Source organism: Eulemur rufifrons, chromosome 7, assembly GCF_041146395.1.
Source record: "Eulemur rufifrons isolate Redbay chromosome 7, OSU_ERuf_1, whole genome shotgun sequence".
Taxonomy (NCBI): domain Eukaryota; kingdom Metazoa; phylum Chordata; class Mammalia; order Primates; family Lemuridae; genus Eulemur; species Eulemur rufifrons.
The window spans coordinates 103,503,456-103,524,919 of record NC_090989.1 but is presented as its reverse complement, the minus strand read 5'-3'; the positions used below and the strand labels follow the sequence as shown (position 1 = coordinate 103,524,919).

Below are 21,464 nucleotides of genomic sequence, written 5' to 3'. Positions count from 1 at the left end.
GCTCATTCAGCACACGTTGGAAGGCTCGGTGTTTACCGGGTGAGCTTCATGTGAGGAGACAGCTGACGTTTATGCCTGAGAGGCTGGCTAAACACGGATTGAGAGAGGGCAAGAAAGATGTTGAATAAATGAGCAGAAGAGGTAAAAAAAAAAAAAAAATCAGTGAAGTTGAAATAAGGGTCTGGGAAGTCTGTAAGTCACACTGACATTAGAGGACCTCATAAAGATGAATAATGGTTAGCTGACCTCAAGAAATCAAATCTGTTAGATTACTGTACTGTGGTTAAAAGGAAATTGTCCCATGTCTTTGTGCTATATGATCGTGGGTGACTGAACATACTGCCTTTATTTTGTGGCTTATACATTATGAACCAGATTTTCTCTGGCTGAAGTCACAAAATAATATGTGTCAAAAGCTTAAAGAATTTAATTAATTCAACAACAGAAAGCGTTTATTACAGAAGCAAAAGCCTTATGGCATGGTTTGAATGGCTTACTTAGAAGTAACAGGAGTCCTGTTCTCCTGATCTGCTTCTAACACCAGGGTAACTCTGGGAGAGCTGCAAATCTACCTTCTGACCTTTGCTCTTGGGATTTCTTCTGCCTGCAACATTCTTCCCCAGGTATCAACTTGGCTACCTCCTCACTTCTTTGCTTAAATGCATCTTCCCTGTGAAGCCTTTCCTGGACATCTCATCTAAAACTTCACACACACACCTTCACACACACACGCATAAGCGTGGGCACAGGCATGCACACATGCACACACACACATACACACCCTTTTTTCCTTTAGCGCTTATCACTGTCTATTACACTATACATGCATATTCTACTTATTTGTCTTGTTTCTTGTCTATTCTCTTCCTTTCTCATTCGTGAGTAAACTCCATGTAGGCAAGGAGTTTTGTCTGTTTGGTTACTGATAGATGCTCCAACACCTACAATAGTGATGGGCACACCTCCAACAGGAGATGCTCAATAAAAATGTGTTGAATGCACAAATGAATCTTATATAACTTCATGAGAGTTAGTGTTCCAGTGTCCGTGAATGCTTAGTTAAAATTTTTATTTATTGCAATAATTCAGATATAAATATAATCACATTCCGTCAACTTAAAACTGATGGTAAGAGCTTCCTTTAAGGTAATTATTGGTTCACATGAACAATATACAGTATATTGTCTTTGCAAAAATATGTCAGGTATTTGGCTACATCAGGCAATTTAAATTCATCACTCAGAGAAGGCATTTGAGCCCTCTGCCAACAATAGGACTATAAATTGACAGATTACAAGATAGCACTTTGGCTTTCTAAACATACCATTGCCTTTTCTCGGAAGAGCTCAAAAGTAGCAAAAAAGTGGTTTGGAAAAAATAAAGTATAAACTTTACATATTTCTATAATTTTGGTTTCTTTACATATTTTATCTCCCAAAATATAACAAAGAGACCCCTGTAAATCTTTACAGTTAAGATGCTCTACTTTCACTTTGGGCCAAATCAAAGAATCCACATGAAAGATCATGTCTAATTTTTTGGAATCATGTTCTAAACTATCTACTTACATGGGTTTCTAGACTGAGAGACTTTGAAGATGAGAGGAATCCAGTTGGATACTTCACGGGTGAAATTGCTCATTTGTTCCCATAATACTATATTCCTAATGCTTCTTTATGATTATATGTATTTAACTTAGGAAGTTGGAAGACTCACTGACATCGGAAGAAGAATGATACAGCTGGATGGATTTAGAAACTAGAATAACCTGGGTTTTAGTCAGAGCAATAAATGACTACACTGTCAGAGTAGTTACATTTCTACCACTGGTTTTCACTAAAAACAGCATTGCTTAAACACATAACTTGGTCAAACCTCTCTGTTTTCTGCTTTCAAATGACAGACTGAGGCTGGCAACTGAGATCTGGGAAACAAAATGCAACGTAATGAAAAATCAGAGACAAAAGTCTGATTTATAAAATAAAGTTAAAAAATAAAGCTAAATTATCCATAACATAAATAATTAATTACAAAAATAACAAATATCTAAAAGAGAAAAAAGCAACTATTTAAAATGTTAACAGTATTTTCAGTCATGTAAATCTGTTTAGGTTCATTTTCTGTAATTATAGCCCTATTAGTTAGTGGCATTTAATTGAGCTAACATAAACTATTAAAGAGCAAGAGATTAATACAGATGGTAATTTTGCCTTTTCACTTCAAGCTGTATCTCTTCCACTTCATCCCTGTAATGTGCATTAAAGCCAAGAAAGATGGGTCTACTGAGACTTCAGCCGTCATTAAGCACTTGTCCCCTTGGAAATATTGCCAGTTCCCTTTCACACCTACAGGCAAGGCATCACAGTGTTATCTGGAGGAGAGCAGACTGGGACTGGGACTGTTGTTAACAACATAATCATTGAATTCAGGGCAATGGTGTAAATTAGAAGAATTTATGCAAAATTTTTCTGTTTTTTTTTTTAGACCGGCATCATCATAACCCAGATGTCTAGAGAAATACCACTTTTCGATAGAAATAAAATCCTAAACCCTATACCAAACTATCGTGAGCATGTGCTACTCTCAGGTTGTGTGGTTTTGGCACTCATACAAGTCATGGAAGGTGCAGGGTGGGGCTTCTCTTTAAACTTATATTTCTTTCTGGTTTGCATTTCCCTCATATCACATAGCTAATTGGTGCTTTGCTGCAAAGACAGCTTTTTCATCTAGAAAAGAGGTAAGGGTGTGAAGCACCAAGCAGGTAACAAACTATTCTGTGCCACTTCAATTAAGATGTGGCAAGTTAAAGATTTAGCCAAGAGTCTCATATCTGGAAGGGCTTGGAATCCTCTGGTCTAAGGTACATATTTTCAGAGAGGGGATGGGCACCCTAAAGAAGCAGGCCTACGTGCAGCTGGAGCTCTTCCAGCCAGCCTTGACAGGCAGCACAAGGGGGTGGCTAACATGAGCCAGAGAAGGCAATGCTAGAGCCAGATTTTCTTCATCCAAGATAGTAACATTTCCAACTGCAATTTGATTTTTGGATTTGTAATAGAAGGAGATTTGTCCCTGGACAGGTGTTAAATGGATTAATCACTAACATTCCTTCCAACTCTAAGACAAAAGAATCCTTGACTCATTCACTCAACAAACATTTGAGTATTTGTGTATCAGCACACATAGTTTTCAATAAACATCCTTTCTACATACAGCCACTACGTTTGTGAGGACTTCAGTACAGCAGTAATTTAGGACCCCATTTTTACTGCAGCACACTGAGGGGAGAAAGTATGGGCATGCCTACAACTTACATAATGGAGCTTGAACTTGCACTCCTCTTCAATTTCATCTGCACTGTCTTCGTCGGAAACTTCCCCTTCCTCTGCATCGTCCCCAAGGTGATAAGGCAACTTCTTGCCCTGAAATGGAAAAAAACACTCCATTTAAAAATGAAAATAAATTTATAATAATCAAAAGGTAGAAGTAACCCAAGTATCCATTGATTGATGAATGGATAAACAAAATGTGGTACATATATATTAAATACAATGGAATATTATATATCCTTTAAAAGGAATGACATTCTGATACATGTTACAACATGGATGAACTTTGAAGGCATTAGGCTTAGTGAAATAAGCTAGACACAAAAGGACAAATATTGTATGATTCCACTTTTATGAGGTACCTAGACCAGTCAAATTCATAGAAACAGAAAGTAGAGTGGTGGTGGCCAAGGGCTGGGGCAGGGGGAACTGGGAGTTGTTGCTGAATGGGTATAGAGTTTCAGTTTTGCAAAATGAAGACCTCCGGAGATTGGTTGCACAACAATGTGAATGTATTTGGTATCACTGATCCATGCACTTAGAAATGGTTAAGACGGTAAGTAGGTAGGTTTTATGTCATATGTACTTTACCATAATTAAAAACCATTTTGAAAAAGTAAAAATGAAAATAAAGTGTGCTATCCCTTGGCCAGTCTTTACTTCAAACTGACTAGAAAGCAGAGAGTTTGATTTAGGGACAGAATAAGAGGGGAAGAGACTTTTTAAAAAAGGAAGTCATTACTTTCAATTAAATATAATTAATTAGGGGTACTATATTTAAATAAAAAGCAGACCAGATTTCTTTTCAGGAATATATGACTCATCACAACAAGTATCACCTCATCTCATCATGTACAACTGCTATGGTCTGAATGTTGGTGTCTCTCAAAATTCATATACCCTCCTAATACTCAGTGTGATAGTGTTAAGAGGTAGGGCCTTTGGGAAGTGACTAAGTTATGAGGGCTCCACCACGCTCCCTTGCCCCTTCCATCACGGAAGGACACATTTATGAGGAATGGGCTCTCACCAGACACCAAATCTGCCAGCACCTTGATCTTGGACTTCCCAGCCTCTAGAACTGTGAGCAATAAATTTCTGTTGTTATAAATTACCCAGTCTAAGGTATTTTGTCATAGCAGCCCAAAGGGACTAAGACAACAACCAACATGCTAAGGCTCCTAAAATAGCTTGTTATCCCAGGCAGGCAAACATGTCCTTAACACTTGTCTGCTGTGCCCCTTGGCATGTAGCAAGCCCCTCTTTCACAGACAATGCAGCGAGACTCCTCCCCAGCTTGAGCACTTTCCCCGGGACCAGGCCACTCATGACTCACTTACAAACACATTGTAGAAATCAGGGGCCTTTTGACAAGGGAACATTCTCATAATAAGATGGCAAGACATACAGTTAAAGAACTATATACATGATCCCCTATATAAAAACACAGGGGAAAAAGTCTGGAAGGAAATATGATCAATTGTTAGGGGTAATTAATCTATGAGTAACAGTGCTATGATGGTATTAATAGTTATTTTCGCCTTTTCTGCATTTCCCAATTTATATTCAGAAAAAGTAAATATAAATAATAAAAAGCAGTAGAGGGCAAGGCCCAGGAGCCTGATAAGGGTTTCTATCAGTAAGGGAGCTAGCTATCTCTATCGGTAAGATACAGTAAGCCTTCTTACTGCAAAAAGAAATTTTAATAGGGTGTTGAGTACTGAATTGATTAGAAGGTTGGAGGTAGGGCAGAACCAGCTCTGAGGCTAAGTGGCCAAGGCCACTGTGGCAGGCAGCCTCTAAAATAGCACCCAATGTCCCTTGCCTCTTGGTACCCATGCCCTTCTGTAATCCCCTCCCCTTGAATGTGGGCTGGACCTAGTGCCCTAATTCTACAAATAAAATATAGCAAAGTGACCAGAGGTCACTGCTGAGATTATGTTACAGGAAAACTATGCCTTCCTCTGTGTTTGCCACCCCCCTTCTCAGAGATATGTCTCTCTCTCACTCTCTCACACAATGGTATTGTGAAATGGTGAGACCCACATGGCAAGGAAGTGAGAGAGGCCAACAGCCTACAAGGAACTGAAACATGCCAACAACAGCCCCTCGCATGAGGCAGAGCTGCTCCCCGTTGAGCCTTGAGATGACTACAGTCCCGATGTCTCCTTAATTACAGCCTCATGAGACACCTTGAGCAAAGGACAAAGGTAAGCCACACCCAGGTTCCTGAGCTATAGAGACTGTGGGGTAATCAATGTTTGTTATTTCAAGCTGCTAAATTTGGGGATAATTTGCTATGTAAAAATAGATACCTAATACAATCACCAACCAAAACCATGAGGCAGAACTAATCCACTGAAGATACAATTTCCAACACAACTAAGACAAGAGTTCATGGCTTTCAACTCCATCATCCACACAATGGACATCAAGAACTCCTGCCAGAAATGCTGCCTTCGGGCCCTATCTATATGCAGCTGCAACCACTCGTACCAGCCCTCATTAGGATGGGTTCAGCGTGGTCCCACTTCACTACTGTAGTTTCTACATCAATGCCTGGGGCAAGGTCCCTTGATTGGTGGCATCTAGATGGAGTTCTCATACTCTAGCTCTATGACAGGCTGCAAAGGCAAATGTCTAGCATACTGAGCTCCTATAAAGAGATTCCTTAAAACATGGGAATAGGGAACTCCTTAAACATGGAAGGATGGATGTTCACATGCTTGGCAGCCAGAAATACTGATCAATTTCTAAATATCATCCCAGACTACCATCCAGGCTGGTCTCTAAACCCGAGCTCTAGTGACTTTTAGTACTCCTGCTCTCCACCCCATTATCACCCCCTTCAGCATTCTGGATCTCCCCTTGCCCGCATCTTTCCTCCACAGGACCACAGATTAGTCAGGTTTTGAGAGAAATCTCTCCCCCAGTTTTCCTGCACCTTGCTCGATACCCAAAGCTCTTGACCTTGGGTCATTAACACTACTGATAATTTAAAAGCTGATCAGATATGTTATGTAATGAAAAGAAAATCTGTATTAAGAATCCAAACTAGGCTGGGCGCGGTGGCTCACGCCTGTAGTCCTAGCACTCTGGGAGGCCGAGGTGTGCGGATCGTTTGAGCTCAGGAGTTCGAGACCAGCCTGAGCAAGAGCGAGACCCCATCTCTACTAAAAATAGAAAGAAATTATATGGACAGCTAAAAATATATATAGAAAAAATTAGCCGGGCATGGTGGTGCATGCCTGTAGTCCCAGCTACTTGGGAGGCTGAGACAGGAGGATCGCTTGAGCTCAGGAGTTTGAGGTTGCTGTGAGCTAGGCTGACGCCACGGCACTCACTCTAGCCTGGGCAACAGAGTGAGACTCTGTCTCAAAAAAAAAAAAAAAAAAAAAAGAACCCAAACTACTGGGATTTGGGTAAATATTTTCTTCAACATACAGAGGGGCATTTGTAAGATTAAAAAGGTAAGATTAAATGGTACACATCTAATTTGTGTACCATTAATGCTAAGGCAGGTCAGAATTAAGGCATTTATTTCTATATATTATTTTAGGTCTTATTAATACAGAAGGCTCCTACAAAATGAGTTTAAATTTTTCTTTATTTTGGGGGGTATTAGTAGAGTAGTTATGATAATATGGCAGCACTAGAAATAAGGAACTCAATTAAGTGGTGGCCAGACACACTTAGGAACACACAAGCACCAAGATACAAACTCCTTTGTGTATTTACCACCACTTATTTGCTCAGTATCAGCTTTGTCTGGGGCACAGTGACAGACACCAAGATAAAGGTATACACAAGACATTTCAAATGTAGTGACAGCAAGTCCCTCTTTTGAAATAGCATCAAAACTAATATAGTACTTAAATGTTCAGCAGATCAGAGCAAACAAACATAAGAAATAACATCATCCAATACAGAACAATAATCCTCAAATAATGCAGATGATTGTGATGGCCCCAGATGGAAAGGGAAATGTCAGTCTGTTGTGCAGGTGAGGAGCAGAGAGGGCTGCAGCACTAAGCTGTAGCTCCCTGCGCTGAAGGGTGGCAAAGCGTTGAGGGAACAAAAAGAAAAAGCCACCCTCATGGACTATTCACATGACATCCTCATTTTAAAGATCCTGTATCATGAGGCCCATATTTTCGACCATTCCTGGTTCTCAAAAGATACTTTATCCAGGCAGAAAAGCAATGCAACAGACCATTGTTTTTCAATATCTCTTATCAACGGTGTTACTACTAAGGAAAATTAAAGAATGAACTTAGGCAGAATCTTATGTAGCTTAACAAATTAACTGCGGTCTGGTATAGATGTAAATGAAAAATGACCTAGGTTTCTGCTGGGGGTCCCTTTCTAATCTACACACTATTTCATGCAGAGTTATACCCTAAGTCTGGAGAAGTGACATATGCCTGTACCTAGGAGGCAGCTCTCGGCAGGAGCATCACTTGAAGCCAAGAGTTTGAGGTTGCAGTACACTATGATCGTGCCTATGAATAGCCACTGCACTCTAGCCTGGGCAACATAGTGAGACCCCACCGCAAAAAAAAAATCCAAAAAACAAAACAAAACAAAAAAATGAGTTACATTCTAAAATTAGATTAATTCATTCATAATATGTGGAAATATTGCTAGATACTAAAACCGTGGCCACCTCTCAGCTTCCAGCTATCTGGCTGCATGGCCCCAGGAGAGTGGTAACAACTCTGTGATTCACATCTGTAAAAGCAGGAACCTTGGACCACATACCTAAGGTTACTTTCAGGAATAAGAGTCTATGGAAAATTACTAAGTTTGTTATTATTTTTGCTCTAAAGTAACTTTTTGTTTATAGGTATACCTCAAAGACATTGTGGGTGCAGTTCCAGACCACTGTAATAAAGCAAGTCATAACGATTATTTGGTTTCCCAGTGCGCATAAAAGTTATGTTTACACTACACTATAGCATATTAAGTGTACAAGAGCATTATATCTAAAAAAATGTACATACCTTAATTTAAAAATATTTTATTGCTAAAAAATGGTAACAATCATCAGAGCCTTCAGTGAGTCTTAATCTTTTTGCTGAAAAAGGGCCTTGCCTCAGTGATGATGACTGCTCTCTGATCGGGGTGGTGGTTGCTGAAGGCTGGGGTTGCTGTGGCAATTTCTTAAAATAAGACAACAATGAACCTTGCTGCATCAATTGCCTCTTTCAGAAAAGATTTCTCTGTGGCACATGATGCTATTTGACAGCATTTTACTCATATTAGAAATTTTCACAAAAATGGTGTCAATACTCTCAAACCCTGCTGCTGCTTTATCAATTAAATTGATGTAATATTCTAAATCCTTTGCTGTTATTTCAACAATGTTCACAGCATCTTTATCAGAAGCAGATTATACACAAGAAACTACCTTGTTTGTTCATCCATAAGGAGCAACTTCTCATCTGTTAAAGTTTAATCATGAATTTATAGCAATTAAGTCACATCTTCAGGCTCCACTTCTAACTCTAGTTCTCTTGCTATTTCTACTGCATTTGCAGTTACTTCCTCACGTCTTAAGCCCCTCAAAATCGTCCATGATGGTTGGAATCAATTTCTTCCAAATTTATGTTAATGTTGTTATGTTGACCTCCTACCATGAATCATGAATGCTCTTAATGGCATCTAGAAAGATGAATCCTTTCCAGAAGGTTTTCAATTTACTTTGCCCAGATCCATCAGAGGAATCACTACCTATGGAAGCTATGGTCTTGACAAAATGTATTTCTTAAATAATAAGACTTGAAAGTTGAAATTACTCCTTGATCCATGGGCTGCAAAATGGATATTTTATAGCAGGCATGAAAACATTAATCTCCTTGTATATCTCCATCAGAGCTCTTGGGTGACTAGGTACACTGTCAATGAGTAGTAATTTTTTGAAAGGAATCATTTCCTGAGCTGTAAGTCTCAATAGTGGGCTTAAAATATCCAGTAAATCATGCTATTAAAAAATATGCTGTCATCCAGGCTTTGTTGTTCCATTTATAGAGCCCAGGAGAGTAGAACTAGCATAATTCTTAAGGGCCCTATGGTTTGGTGGATAGTAAATGATCACTGCCTTCAACTTAAAGCCACTCAGTTCCATTAGCCCCTAACAAGAGAGTCAGCCTGTCCTTTGAAGCTTTGATGCCAAGCACTGACTTCTCCTCTCTAGCTATGGAAGTCCTGGATGGTATCTTCTTCCAAGATAAGATTGTTTTGTCTACACTGAAATCTATTGTTTATTGTAGCCACCTTCATCAACTATCTTAGCTAGATCTTTTGGATAACTTGCTGTAGCTTCTCCATCAGCACTTGCTGCTTCACCTTATACTTTGTTATGGAGATGGCTTCTTTCCTTAAATCTCTGCTAGCTTCAAACTTTTCTTCTGCAGCTTCCTTACCTCTCTCAGCCTTCATAGCATAGAAAAGTATTAGGACTTTGCTCTGGATTAGGCCTGGGCTTAAGGGAATGTTGTGGCTGGTTTGATCTATCCAGACCCCTCAGACTTTCTCCATATCAGCAATAAGGCTATTTTGCTTTCTTATCATTCATGTGTTCATTAGCATGAACTTTTCCTTTGCAGTCACAACTTAGCTAACTGTTTGGTGCACGAGGCCTAGCTTTCAGCCTATTTTGGCTTTTGATGTGCCAAACGCTTAATTGTTTCCAGCTTTTGATTGAAAGTGAGAGATATGTGATTCTTCCCTTCACTTGAACACTTAGAGGCCATCGTAGGGTTATTAATTGGCCTAGTTTCAGTACTGTTGGTCTCAGGCAACAGGGAGGCCCAAGGAGAGGGAGAGACATGGGAAAACATTCAGTTGGCAGAGCAGTCAGAACACACACATTTATCAATTAAGTTTGACATCTTACATTGATGTGTATTGTGGCACCGCAAAACAATTACAATAGTAACATCCAAGATCACTGATCACAGACCACCACAGCAGATATAATAATAATAAAAAAAGTTTGAACTATCGTGAGAACTGCCAAAATGTGACTTGGAGACATGAAATGAGCATGTGCAATGGTGCCAAATAGACTTGCTGGACACAGGGTTGGGTTGCCGCAAACCTTCAATTTGTAAGAAAACACAGTATCTGTGAAGCACAATAAAGTGCAATAAAACGAGGTGTGCTTGCATTATTTAGGAAATTTATATATATGTAAATGTGCATATATACATGGTTAGAGAATATGTGTGTAATAGCTATAATAATAAATAATTTGTCAATCTCCAAAGTGGTAAGTATCCATTCAGACAACTGCCTTTTGGGTCAGAGATCACTCTGATGCTGAAGAAACACAGGAAAGAAAATCAGTTCCCTTGTTTTTGCTTTAAATGGGGGTTGGTTGGTCCATAGATGCAGGCACTCCCCCTAAAGTCTGAAGAACACGACTACTAGTGAATGGATCTCAGATGTCCTTGACATACTTGCAGCTCACGCTGCTGCCATCCCGTCCACTGAGTGCCTGTGATTCACCCTGACACTCATGAGCCCTGGGACATTCTGTGCCAAAGGACCCAAGTGCAGATATGCAGAAAGGACTCTTTACATCAAACATCCACCTTAAGTTCCACTGTCCAAAGGAAAAGATTTCCATCAAATGGATTTAATATGCATTTACCTCCTGACTGCTTAATAAAGAATATTTAGGAAACTTGGAAACATTTATAAGGCTATAAATATGACATTTCACTTTCGAACTCAGAAATCAGTTTTTATCACAGGAGTTTGCTTTAGCAAGACTTAGGCAAATTTGCCTTAATGTTATCTGTTGCATTATTTGGAGCTTTTATTCAAAATGCTTTTACCCATACAAATGTCTAGCAACACCTCCTTGATAGATTCAGAATCTATAATTTTCACTTAACTGATAGACTAACAGGTTCCTATGTGTGGCCCTCCCTTAGAGCCCCAAATAAAGTCTTGCCATGAAATTACATTGTTTCCTTGATTTTCCTACTCTTCCTATATGATATCTGGTTTTTTGTACACATTCCTTTTAAGTAAAAATATAACATAGTTTGAATATTAATACTCGACTGCTTTTCTTTAGGTTTTTAATCTCAAAACAATGTAGCCATCTAAGGTAGTTTTAGTCCAAACACACAAAATTTACTGAAAATAAGTAAAACCACAAAGTCTGAAAACTCAAGGAACCATCTTTCTGGCTATTCTTTGCATGAATAATATTTATGGTAGTAAGTTTCCTCCCTCAGAAAATCTGTTTATGAAATGTCATTCTATTCACCTACTGCTCCTTCATGTATACATGAGTCCTGTGGGGCACAGCGTCTGTGCCTATGCTCCTCTTTGAAGCGAGCTCTTCTCACTTGCGTAACCAAGACTGATCAACCATGAAGACTTCTTTTTTGACAGTTATTGGAGCTTGAAATAAGAGAAAAATATCTGAAAGAAATGCTTTCAGAAATGGATACAAGGAGCCTTCTCCTTTCGTGAACCTCACGCTCCTATGCATACGTTTCTCTCCGATGTGAACTATTACAGACTAAAATGTTAAACATTTGGCTTACAGTATTGGTGTTCTCACTTCATAAAAACAAATCCCAGAATTTGTGCTTAGTCAACAATAAGCTTCTTCTGAAGATATGACTATAAGTAAATTGGATTAGGAGGCATACATAGATCTAGACAATCCTTCATTTATTCATCCTCAGTATTATCATTCTCCTTTTAAGCCAGTTTTTAGACTTAAGGGAGGGCAGGCTTACTTGATAATTACTGCCTCTTGTTGCATTACTTGAAGTAATTACCTTCACTAGGATTTTGCCTTTCAAACTTTGAGGACTTGGAAGCTGTTTGCACTCCCCTGTGTCTATAGATGACAGGTCCAGTTTGTCTCGGAATATTCCTTTCAGGTACTGCGCGATCTTCCTTTGCTGCTGGATACTGCAGTGATTCTCAATAGACAATATAACCGGAAACCTGAGAAAATAACAACACATTCCAGAGGTGTCAGGTACAGGCAACTCACAGGGATTTTTAAAAAATGATTCCACATTCATTGTGTTCTTACAATCCTAGTGACAGTATTTCCAAGAGTGGTGACGATTAAAATGCTTTTAAAATGAGAAAGATTATAGATGCATTAAAAAAATTCCTATAAGCAAACATACTTTGCTAGGCATAATGGCTGAACAAAATACCAATTCACATGGGATGACTTAGTCTAACGTTAGGCGTCAGGAGAAAAAAGAGTAGGTACATATCTTTGAAAAGAAAAAAAAAGGAAAAAATTTTAAAAGAGAAGTCTAAAGAAAGCAAACTCATATAATGTAATTTTGCCTTATTCATTGATAACTCTAGAAACATTTAAGAGACCACTTAATATTATTAAATGCAGTTATTTACTCTAAAAAATATAATCAGCTCTCAGCTTGAAAATTATTATTGACGATAAAAATAAAATCACATAATGGAATTCTGTGTTTTAAAGCATCCTATGTCAGGCATTTCAAAATCACTTTTACAGAATTACATACTAGTCTTTGTCCAAAAAAACCAAAAAAACAACAGTCAAGCATTCATTCAGTCGACACCAGCACTCAGGTGTCTGCAGAGTATGTGAGACCCACGTAAAGTAATCACCCAAAGACAGCCTGAGGAGTTGGGGGCCAAGGCAGAAAAGGACAGAGCTGATTACATGATTTTACTACTCTGTTGACTTTGTTTTTTCCTCAGACCAAATTCAGGTTTATTGATTTTTTTTTTCCTAGTTTTCCATCACATATCTTTAGAAATAATAAGCAATATATTTTTTCCAGAGTATATAAACCAATATTTAAATCATCTGGAGAAAAATTCTCTTTCCAGGATTACCAGACAAGCACAAGCTGGCTATGACCTCCTGAAATTACATTCTCTCCTCATTAGTAAAACCTGATGCTGCAGGTCATGTGTAAGACGAGCCTTCGTGACTGAGGTTAGCGTGTTAACCTGACTACAATCTGTTAGCTATTTGTTTCTTCACACAGGTTTTACCCTGGAGTGTTGTTAGGAGAGAGGAAAACAACAGCAACAACAAACTAGCAATGCTGAGTTACCTTGCAGTCACATCAGGGAGTTTTAACAATGAATTCAAATTATCAATTCATTTACAAAAAGCCTCTCAGTGTCTAATGACGTTTAGACACACAGTGTAAAGCTGTGTTTCTCGACAAGGGAGGGGGCAATTCCTCCCACCCCCGACAAGTGACATTTGGCAATGTCTGAAGACATTTTTTGTGGTCATAATTCAGGCGGTACTACTGCTAGTTAATGAGTAGAAGCTAAGAATGCTGCTGCCCATCCTATAAATGCACAAGACAATTCTCTAATACAAAAAATTATCTGGCCCAAAATATCAATATTGTCAAGGTTGAAAAACCCTGATATAAAGATGCAACTAAAATGTAAGAAAAAAAAAAGCCAAACTTTTAAAATATACTAAACAAGCTTACTGACTGTTTTAATTTGAAGTGCTTTTCTTCTAAGTGTTTATCTAAACTTGAAGCAAACTGTCAAGTCACCAGAGGATCCGCCAAGGTACAAAGGTAGCAAGTCTTCTCAACATCCTACTTCATATGTTGGGAAATGATGGCAAACTTACTTCATCAGTTTAATGAAGATGGATAGAACTCAGCATTGTGAAGACCCACCAGAATTCAGTACTCAAGATTCTTCACATGGAGGACACCATAAACTAACCCTGCTTTTGCAGCAAGTGTTTTATTAAAACAGCAATTTTAATCTCATAGTTAATTAATAAGAAGACCAAATATTAAAAATTTTAAAGGCTACTAATAACTTCTAAAAAATTAATTTTACATAAACTATAATTTTAATTTGCTTCTTTTAATTCAAAAATCCTTTCTTGAATATCTGATACATTGAAGGTACCTCCTAGGCAACAAAGAATATATAAGACACAAATAAGATGTAGCTCCATATTTTCAATGAGTCCAAATCTTACAGATTTAAAAGAAGGCAAAAAAATCAACAATTGCAAGAGGGCGCTATATGATATGACAGAATTATGCTCAGGGTCCTGAATACAGAGAAAAAGAAGATTTACATCAGCTGGTGGTATCAGTAAATTGGCAGAGGGACAATACTTCAACAGTCTTGTAGGATAAGCAAGAATTAGGCAGGTGGAATAATGGGGAAGGGTGTCCCAGGCAGAGAGAGCGGCATACACAAGCGTGGAGCATTGGTAAGGAGCTGAGCTCAATGGGGAAGCTGAGGGGCAGTCATGAAAGGGAGAATCCAAAGTCTCTGTGGAGCAACAGTGGGAGAAGGCACTGGAAGGGAAGGGAGAGGCCAGCTGTCAAAAGATGTGACATGCCTGTGTGCTACAGGGAGCTTTTGATGGACTTTAAGACAAGAATTATAACATTATGCTTGTAGTTCAGAAAGAAAACCATAGCACCTGTGTGAAGGATGAACCAAAGGGGAAATGAAAAGGAAGAGAAGGCAGTAGAGTCAAAGGATAATCCAGGAAGTAGAACCGACAGGCATTGCCTGACTCTAGAATGACTCCCAGTTTCTGGCTGAAGCCACTGGTAGATAGTGCTGCCCCTAAATAAAAGGAAACAGGGCAAGAGGCAAGAGGAAGCTTGGCAGAATGAGGCGCGACGTTTGGGGTGTGAGCCCTATGGAGGCAGAAATCTCTTTGTTCAGTGTTGTGGCTCCCTACACCTATGGGATATCAGATGAATACTCATTGAGGATTTTTCTATAAAGGTCTGGAACTCAGGAAAAAAGCGCTAGACATATCATTTGATAAATATCCAAAAAGTAGACAAAGGGCAACACCTTAGGAAATAGTAACCATTAAATAAGTGAGGAAATGAAGTAAAAGATCACAGGCCAGAAAAGGAGAGTGAACAGCAATGATAGCAACAGAGGAGAGACTGTTAAAACGGAAGCCAAAAAATGCAAGTGTTGGGGAAGAAATACTCAACATTATCAAATGCCAAGGAGCAGTTAAGTAACATGGACACCACACACTTCGGTGCATATATAGGACATCTAGCAAGATATTAGTACTTTGCTATATTGTAATGTAATATCGAAAAACTATTAATTATGTATGTAGCAACCTGGGTTTCCAGGCTTTATGGACACTCTACACCCTGGGTTTAGAAATTCAGAAGTCACTCTTTGCAAGAACGTCTTTAAGGCAGCAAGTTGAGAGAGAATGGGATCAAGAATCAGTGGAGCATGGGAAAGTACTAACATGGAGCCCATATTATTTGTTCACGGTGTTTTGCTGAGAAGGAAGGAGAGAACTAGAGCAGTAGGAAGGGAGATGTAGCATCCCAGGAAGAGTGTGTGGTTTTGTCACCGTGTTCTATCAGGCAGTGCTCCATGTGGGAGGCGTACAGCAAGGCCCCCAGGTGTTGCTATACTTACTCATTCTTCACGAAAGCGTGCTTGTTGATGGTTTCCACAACGTCTCTGAAGAGAATTTTTGAAGTGAGAGTATAACCATGGTGTACTACTGGCTCTCCGTCTGGGCCATCCCAACAGTCAACTGCCAAAAACAGAACTTCATGTCAACAACCCAAAGTTTCTCGTGCTGATTAATATTTCTGGAAATACGAGGCATGTATTATTTAAGTTTATTATTTGAAATTATACCTATTACAATCATGATAAGAACATGAGACAGAGAAATGGGTGTTCTGGCATATTTATCACAATGAAGAATTAAAGATAATAAATGATTTGTTTTTGAGTGTGGTTAACAAAGATGTCATATTCATAAGCAATCTAGAATTTACCAAAAACTGTCATTAGAAGTTATCTAAATCTAATCAAGTATGCCCAAGGATGATGATATTTCTTAACAGATTGTTTCTCTGATTTCACTATTACTACTACTACTTCTTCTTCTTCAGGTTACCAAGGTCTTTTAGTAAGCATAGTGTTTTTCTCAAATCAATAACAGAGTCCTCATTATTGTTCACATAAACTCATGTTTCCATTAGATGTATTTTCATTTCATTAATCCTACAGTAGTTATAAAATAACATTGACTTCCTAAGTTCAAATCCTCAGGTCCTGCCAAGATTTATGTGAATATGGGCAAATGATTTAATCATTTGAAGCCTTGCTTTCCCCATCTAGAAAAGGAAAATATTAAGAGTAATAGCACTTACATCATAAATTTGAGTGATGATTAAATACATGTAAAGTGGCTTTTAACACTGCATGACACATAGTAACTGTTATTGTTATAGATACTATTACTATTGCTATATACCCAATCTCATTGGCTCTCAGCTGGAGAAAAACGACAGCCTCCTCCTCATCCTCCCCGACTTAGATTTTGCCTTCTCTTGTTTTTATACTCTGTCACTGGGCTAAAGTCTCAAAACATTGCTTTTACCATGTTGCTCCTTTGCTCAAAAGGCTACTCAGTGCATAGCATAGCATCCAACATGTAGAAGTAAGAAGTCTGTAAATATATGCTATATATTTATTAATAAATATCCTACATCATACAGCAGCTTCTGCCTGCTTAACCTCAATACCCCTATCCCTGGTGCTAGGGACTGTTTCTTCTTTCACCCAGGAACACAGCTGGACCCCATTGCCCAGCCTTCCCTTGCAGTAGGGTGTGGCCAATGAAATGTGGGTAGAAAGGACTCGCACCACTTCCAGGTCCACTCAGTGGAAATCTGCCTTACATAGTCATTCATCCTCTTTCCTCTTCTGCTGTGACTTTAGAAGCCATGTGCTAATGATGGCACAGCCATAAGATGGAAAGACCCTTGAATCGCTGCTTAAAAGGTTCACTGATTAGGAACACCTACTTTGGTCTTCACATAAACAAGATATAAATGTCAGTTGTCTTAGGGCACAGAGAACTTGAGGTTTAATTGTTAAAAATACAGTGTTGCCTTAATTAATATCCTAGTTTCTGTCTGAGAAGTCAACTTTATTTTCTCCTATACCCAAACTCACAGACTTCTTGCAGTTAGGCAAGTTTCCTCACATACAATCCCACCTCCATGCTTCTTTGCTTCTTTCTTTGAAGGTCAACTGAAATATTCCCTTTTCACTTTGCTTTTCTAAATCCCAATCAAGGCTAAGCTAGAATCCTCCATAGAACCTTGCCAGCCCACATGATCTCTTTTTTCTTTATGGCAGGGGGTCATAATCTCAAATACCAACAAGAGCCCAGCAGTTAACATAAATCAGTGCAGCAGCCCAACAGGAAATGTGTGTCTAAATGAGATAACTGCTTCTCAGTGTTAATCGTTGCTAAGTAGGTATAAGAACCCTGGTTGCCAGATCTTCCGAGAAAAGTAAAAAGTCTAGATTTTATTGCTGTGAATTTTCCCTATTTTTAAATATTGGCAACTAATTCTTTTTTTTTTTTTTTTTTTTTTGAGACAGAGTCTCGCTCTGTTGCCCAGGCTAGAGTGCCATGGTGTCAACCTCACAGGAACCTCAAACTCCTGGGCTTAAGCAATCCTTCTGCTTCAGCCTCCTGAGTAGCTGGGACCACAGGCATGCGCCACCATGCCAGGCTAATTTTTTTCTACATATATAATTTTAGCTGTCCGGATCATTTCTTTCTATTTTTAGTAGAGCTGGAGTCTCGCTCTTGCTCAGGCTGTTCTCGGACTCCTGACCTCGAGCGATCCTCCCGCCTCAGCCTCCCAGAGTGCTAGGATTACAGACATGAGCCACTGCACCTGGCCTCATTTTTTAAAATACAATATGGGCCAAATATAAACAGTGCTGCAGGCTGAATTTGGCTAATGGGATGCCAATTGAAACTCTGCCTTTAACTAGGACCGCACAGTTCAGGACCGCAGCTGTTATCTATTTTAGTAGCACCTTCTTTATATATGTGCTCTGTGTATTACCTCAAGAAGTGATAGTTCCATATTCTTCTGAAACTTTCAAAATGTTCACCATAATCATAATGTGATTGTGATGGTTAATTTTTCCTGTCAGCCTGGCTAGGCTATGATACTCAGTTGTTTGGTCAAATGCCAGTCTATATGTTGCTGTCAAGATATTTTTTAACATATAATTAATATTTAAATCAGTAGACTTGAAGTAAAGCAGATTACTCTCCATAATGTGGGCCGACCTCACCCAATCCATTGAGGCCCTGAAGAGCAAACATTGAGGTTTCCTATAGAAGGAGAAATTCTCAACACTGCAACACAGAAACCCTGCTTGGTTGAGTTCCAGCCTGTTGCCCCTTTGAAATTTGTACTCCAGACTGTAACATCAAGTCTAACCTGAGTCTCCAGCCTGCCGGCCTGCTCTACAGATTTCAGACTTGCCAACACCCACAATCATGGGAGCTAATTTCTTAAAAAAAAAAAAAAAAAAAAAATCAATCAACCAATCTCAAACTTTCTCCATATATCTTATTGGTCTATTTCTCTGGAGACCCCTGACTAATACAGTTATCTGTATTAATCCATTAAACATTGGCTGTTCAAATATCCCTAGGGGGAAAAATTGAAAAAAATAAAAGGAGAAAAAACACTTAAGGTTAATACCACAGGGATACTGGAAACAACATTTAAGAATAAGACACTATTTAGTAAACCAAAGTGGGGATACTATCCTACAGTGTCATACTATCCCTTTGGGTCTGCCAACACGGCCAAATGTATCTACAACGTCTTCTCAGAAGAGAAGCTTCATCTAAGCTTCTCAGAAGAGAAGTTTCCAGATGTAAGAATGGTAAAAAAAATGAACAGATGCTTTAAATAATATAAAATTTCAACACTTTTTACCCTGATTTACAGTCTCATCTTGAAGGAAAAAGGGCATTACAGGGTTCCTCATAAATGAACTATCTTTTCCAAAAGAATGCAAAGTAGACAAGACAATACCATGCTGGACTTGCTTATCATGCCCATATAAAAATAGCTCTTCAACCTACATCAGTCATGAAAGAAGGCACTCTTTTGCTAATATTTACAACATAAGCAGAAGATCCATAGTTGAGGATCATAGGTTCTTCTAATGTTCACTTTTTATTTCTGATTTCATCACCTGTCTGTGAAATGAAGATAATAACATTCCCAAATGGTGGCTTTTATTTATTTCAGCATATTATGGGGGTACAAAAGTTTAGGTTACATTGCCCTTGCCCCCTGCCAAATCAGAGCTTCAAGCGTGTCCATCCCCTAGATGGTGTGCATCACACTCATTATGTCTGTATACACCCATCCCCTCCCCCCTCCCCACATCTGCCCGACACCCAATTAATGTTATTCCTAAATGTGCTCTTAGGTGATGATCAGTGAAACCAATTTGATGGTGAGTACATGTGGTGCTTATTTTTCCATTCTTGCGATACCTCACTTAGTAGAATGGGTTCCAGCTCTACCCAGGAAAATACAAGAGGTATTATATCACCATTGGTTCTTATAGCTGGTGGCATCTTAATATGTGGCATTCATGGCTAGGTTCGAATGGCAGTGAAGTTTCCTGTAAAGGCTAGTGTCATAATAGGAATGTTGGCAAGGTAGAAATCCTCTATCAAGATCCCCTGTGTACATAATGGCCAGGGCCCATTTTTCAATCAGGTCATACATTAGAGACCTCAGAAAGCAAAGCAACTCCAACAAAGAGTTGGTCATTCTGAAGGCCAAGCAGCTAACAGGACAGTTTTTCATAATGGAACTTAAAGATGTTCCACCCTGATAGCACCCCCAGAGATAACAGGAAACGTTGTAAGCTGATTACAACAGCAATGCAACATCAGGTCCATAATGAAAATGAAAATCCACTGGATAGAACATCCATATTTATTAAGCAACTCAGGCTGAAAATCAATGTAAAAAATGTTACCAATTTGATTTGCTGACAAGCCCACCTCACGAAAAAAGACTTATTAGTCTTCCCCAAGACATTATATATATCCTGACTGAGGACATTACTGCAACTAAACTAATGGAGATGGAAAACATCACATTATTAAAATACAAGCTTGAAAGTGAAGAGATTCTTCAGGTCACAACAGCATGAAGAAACTGTGCAGAATCATTAGTCTCCATCTCGTACGTGGTATACTCAGCAAAAGCTGCCTCAGACAGCTGTGGGACCTGAAATTTTCAATCCATGACTTGCTATATTCTATAAATCAGGTTCTTTAAATTCTAACTGCAGCTGTTTAAGAAAAAAAAAAACTTCATCTGGACCCAAGGTAGATAAAATGTCACTGTCTATACAGTATCCCCCCTTATACAGAGGGGAAACGTTTTGAGATCCCTAGTGGATGCCTGAAATTTCAGAGAATACCAAACCTTATGAATACCATGTTTTTTCTATGTATACATACCTACAATAAAGTTTGAGTTATAAATTAGGCACAGTAAGAGATAAACAATAGTAAAATAGAACATTTATATAATAATGTACTATAATGTTATGCAAATATAGTCTCTTTTTCTTTCTTAAAATACTGTACTGTACTCTCCCCCTTCTCGTGATGAAGAAGAGCAGGATAGCAAAAGATTTTATCACACTACTCAGAATGCACAATTTAAAACTTATAAGTTATTTATTTCTGGAATTTTCCATTTAATATTTTCAGACTGTGGCTGACCATGGGTAACTGAAACCATGGAAAGCAAAACTATGGATAAAAGGGGATTATTGTACATGCATTGGTGTCTCTATGCCCAAGATTTAAATGTAAACTAAGATCTTCAAATCATAGGGCTGATAGAAATTGTTAGAAGACCACAAAAGATCATGTCACCAAATTTAGGTGGTAAGCTTAATCATGAATGAAGCTTATCTTCCTTTTAAAGCCAACCTCCTCTCTCTGCTGTGCTCCTCACTTCCTCCAGCCATCCTTCTATGATCTGATAGCCCCTATTCAATCACTCTTAGGGCTGTCATGTCATTCAGTGCTTGCTCCTCTAAAAGGACACGGGCTTCCTGGAGAACAGTGGAGTTGGGGAGTCAGACCAAGTTGGGTTCACATCCAAACTTCTAAGTTTCCTAGCTGAGGGAACTTAAGCCATTTACCCACCCGAATTGAAGTTTTCTCTTAAGAGATTATTCCATCTCCCTTGGTGGTAGCATAAGAATTAAATGAGAATATATGGAAAA

The 21,464-nt window shown here is 38.8% G+C and overlaps 1 protein-coding gene across 2 annotated transcripts in view; it reads right to left on the bottom strand.

The window, feature by feature from the left end:
• The window catches only part of PLCH1 (phospholipase C eta 1), a 184,161-nt gene that overhangs the window by 36,684 nt on the left and 126,013 nt on the right, over nucleotides 1-21,464 (bottom strand). For both annotated transcript variants that reach the window (XM_069473063.1, XM_069473064.1), the window contains exons 8-10: nucleotides 15,774-15,894; nucleotides 12,134-12,305; nucleotides 3,312-3,419 (exon numbers count right to left, since the gene is read on the bottom strand). In XM_069473063.1, coding sequence (XP_069329164.1) covers nucleotides 3,312-3,419; nucleotides 12,134-12,305; nucleotides 15,774-15,894 — 401 coding nt within the window. The remainder of the gene's footprint in view (nucleotides 1-3,311; nucleotides 3,420-12,133; nucleotides 12,306-15,773; nucleotides 15,895-21,464) is intronic.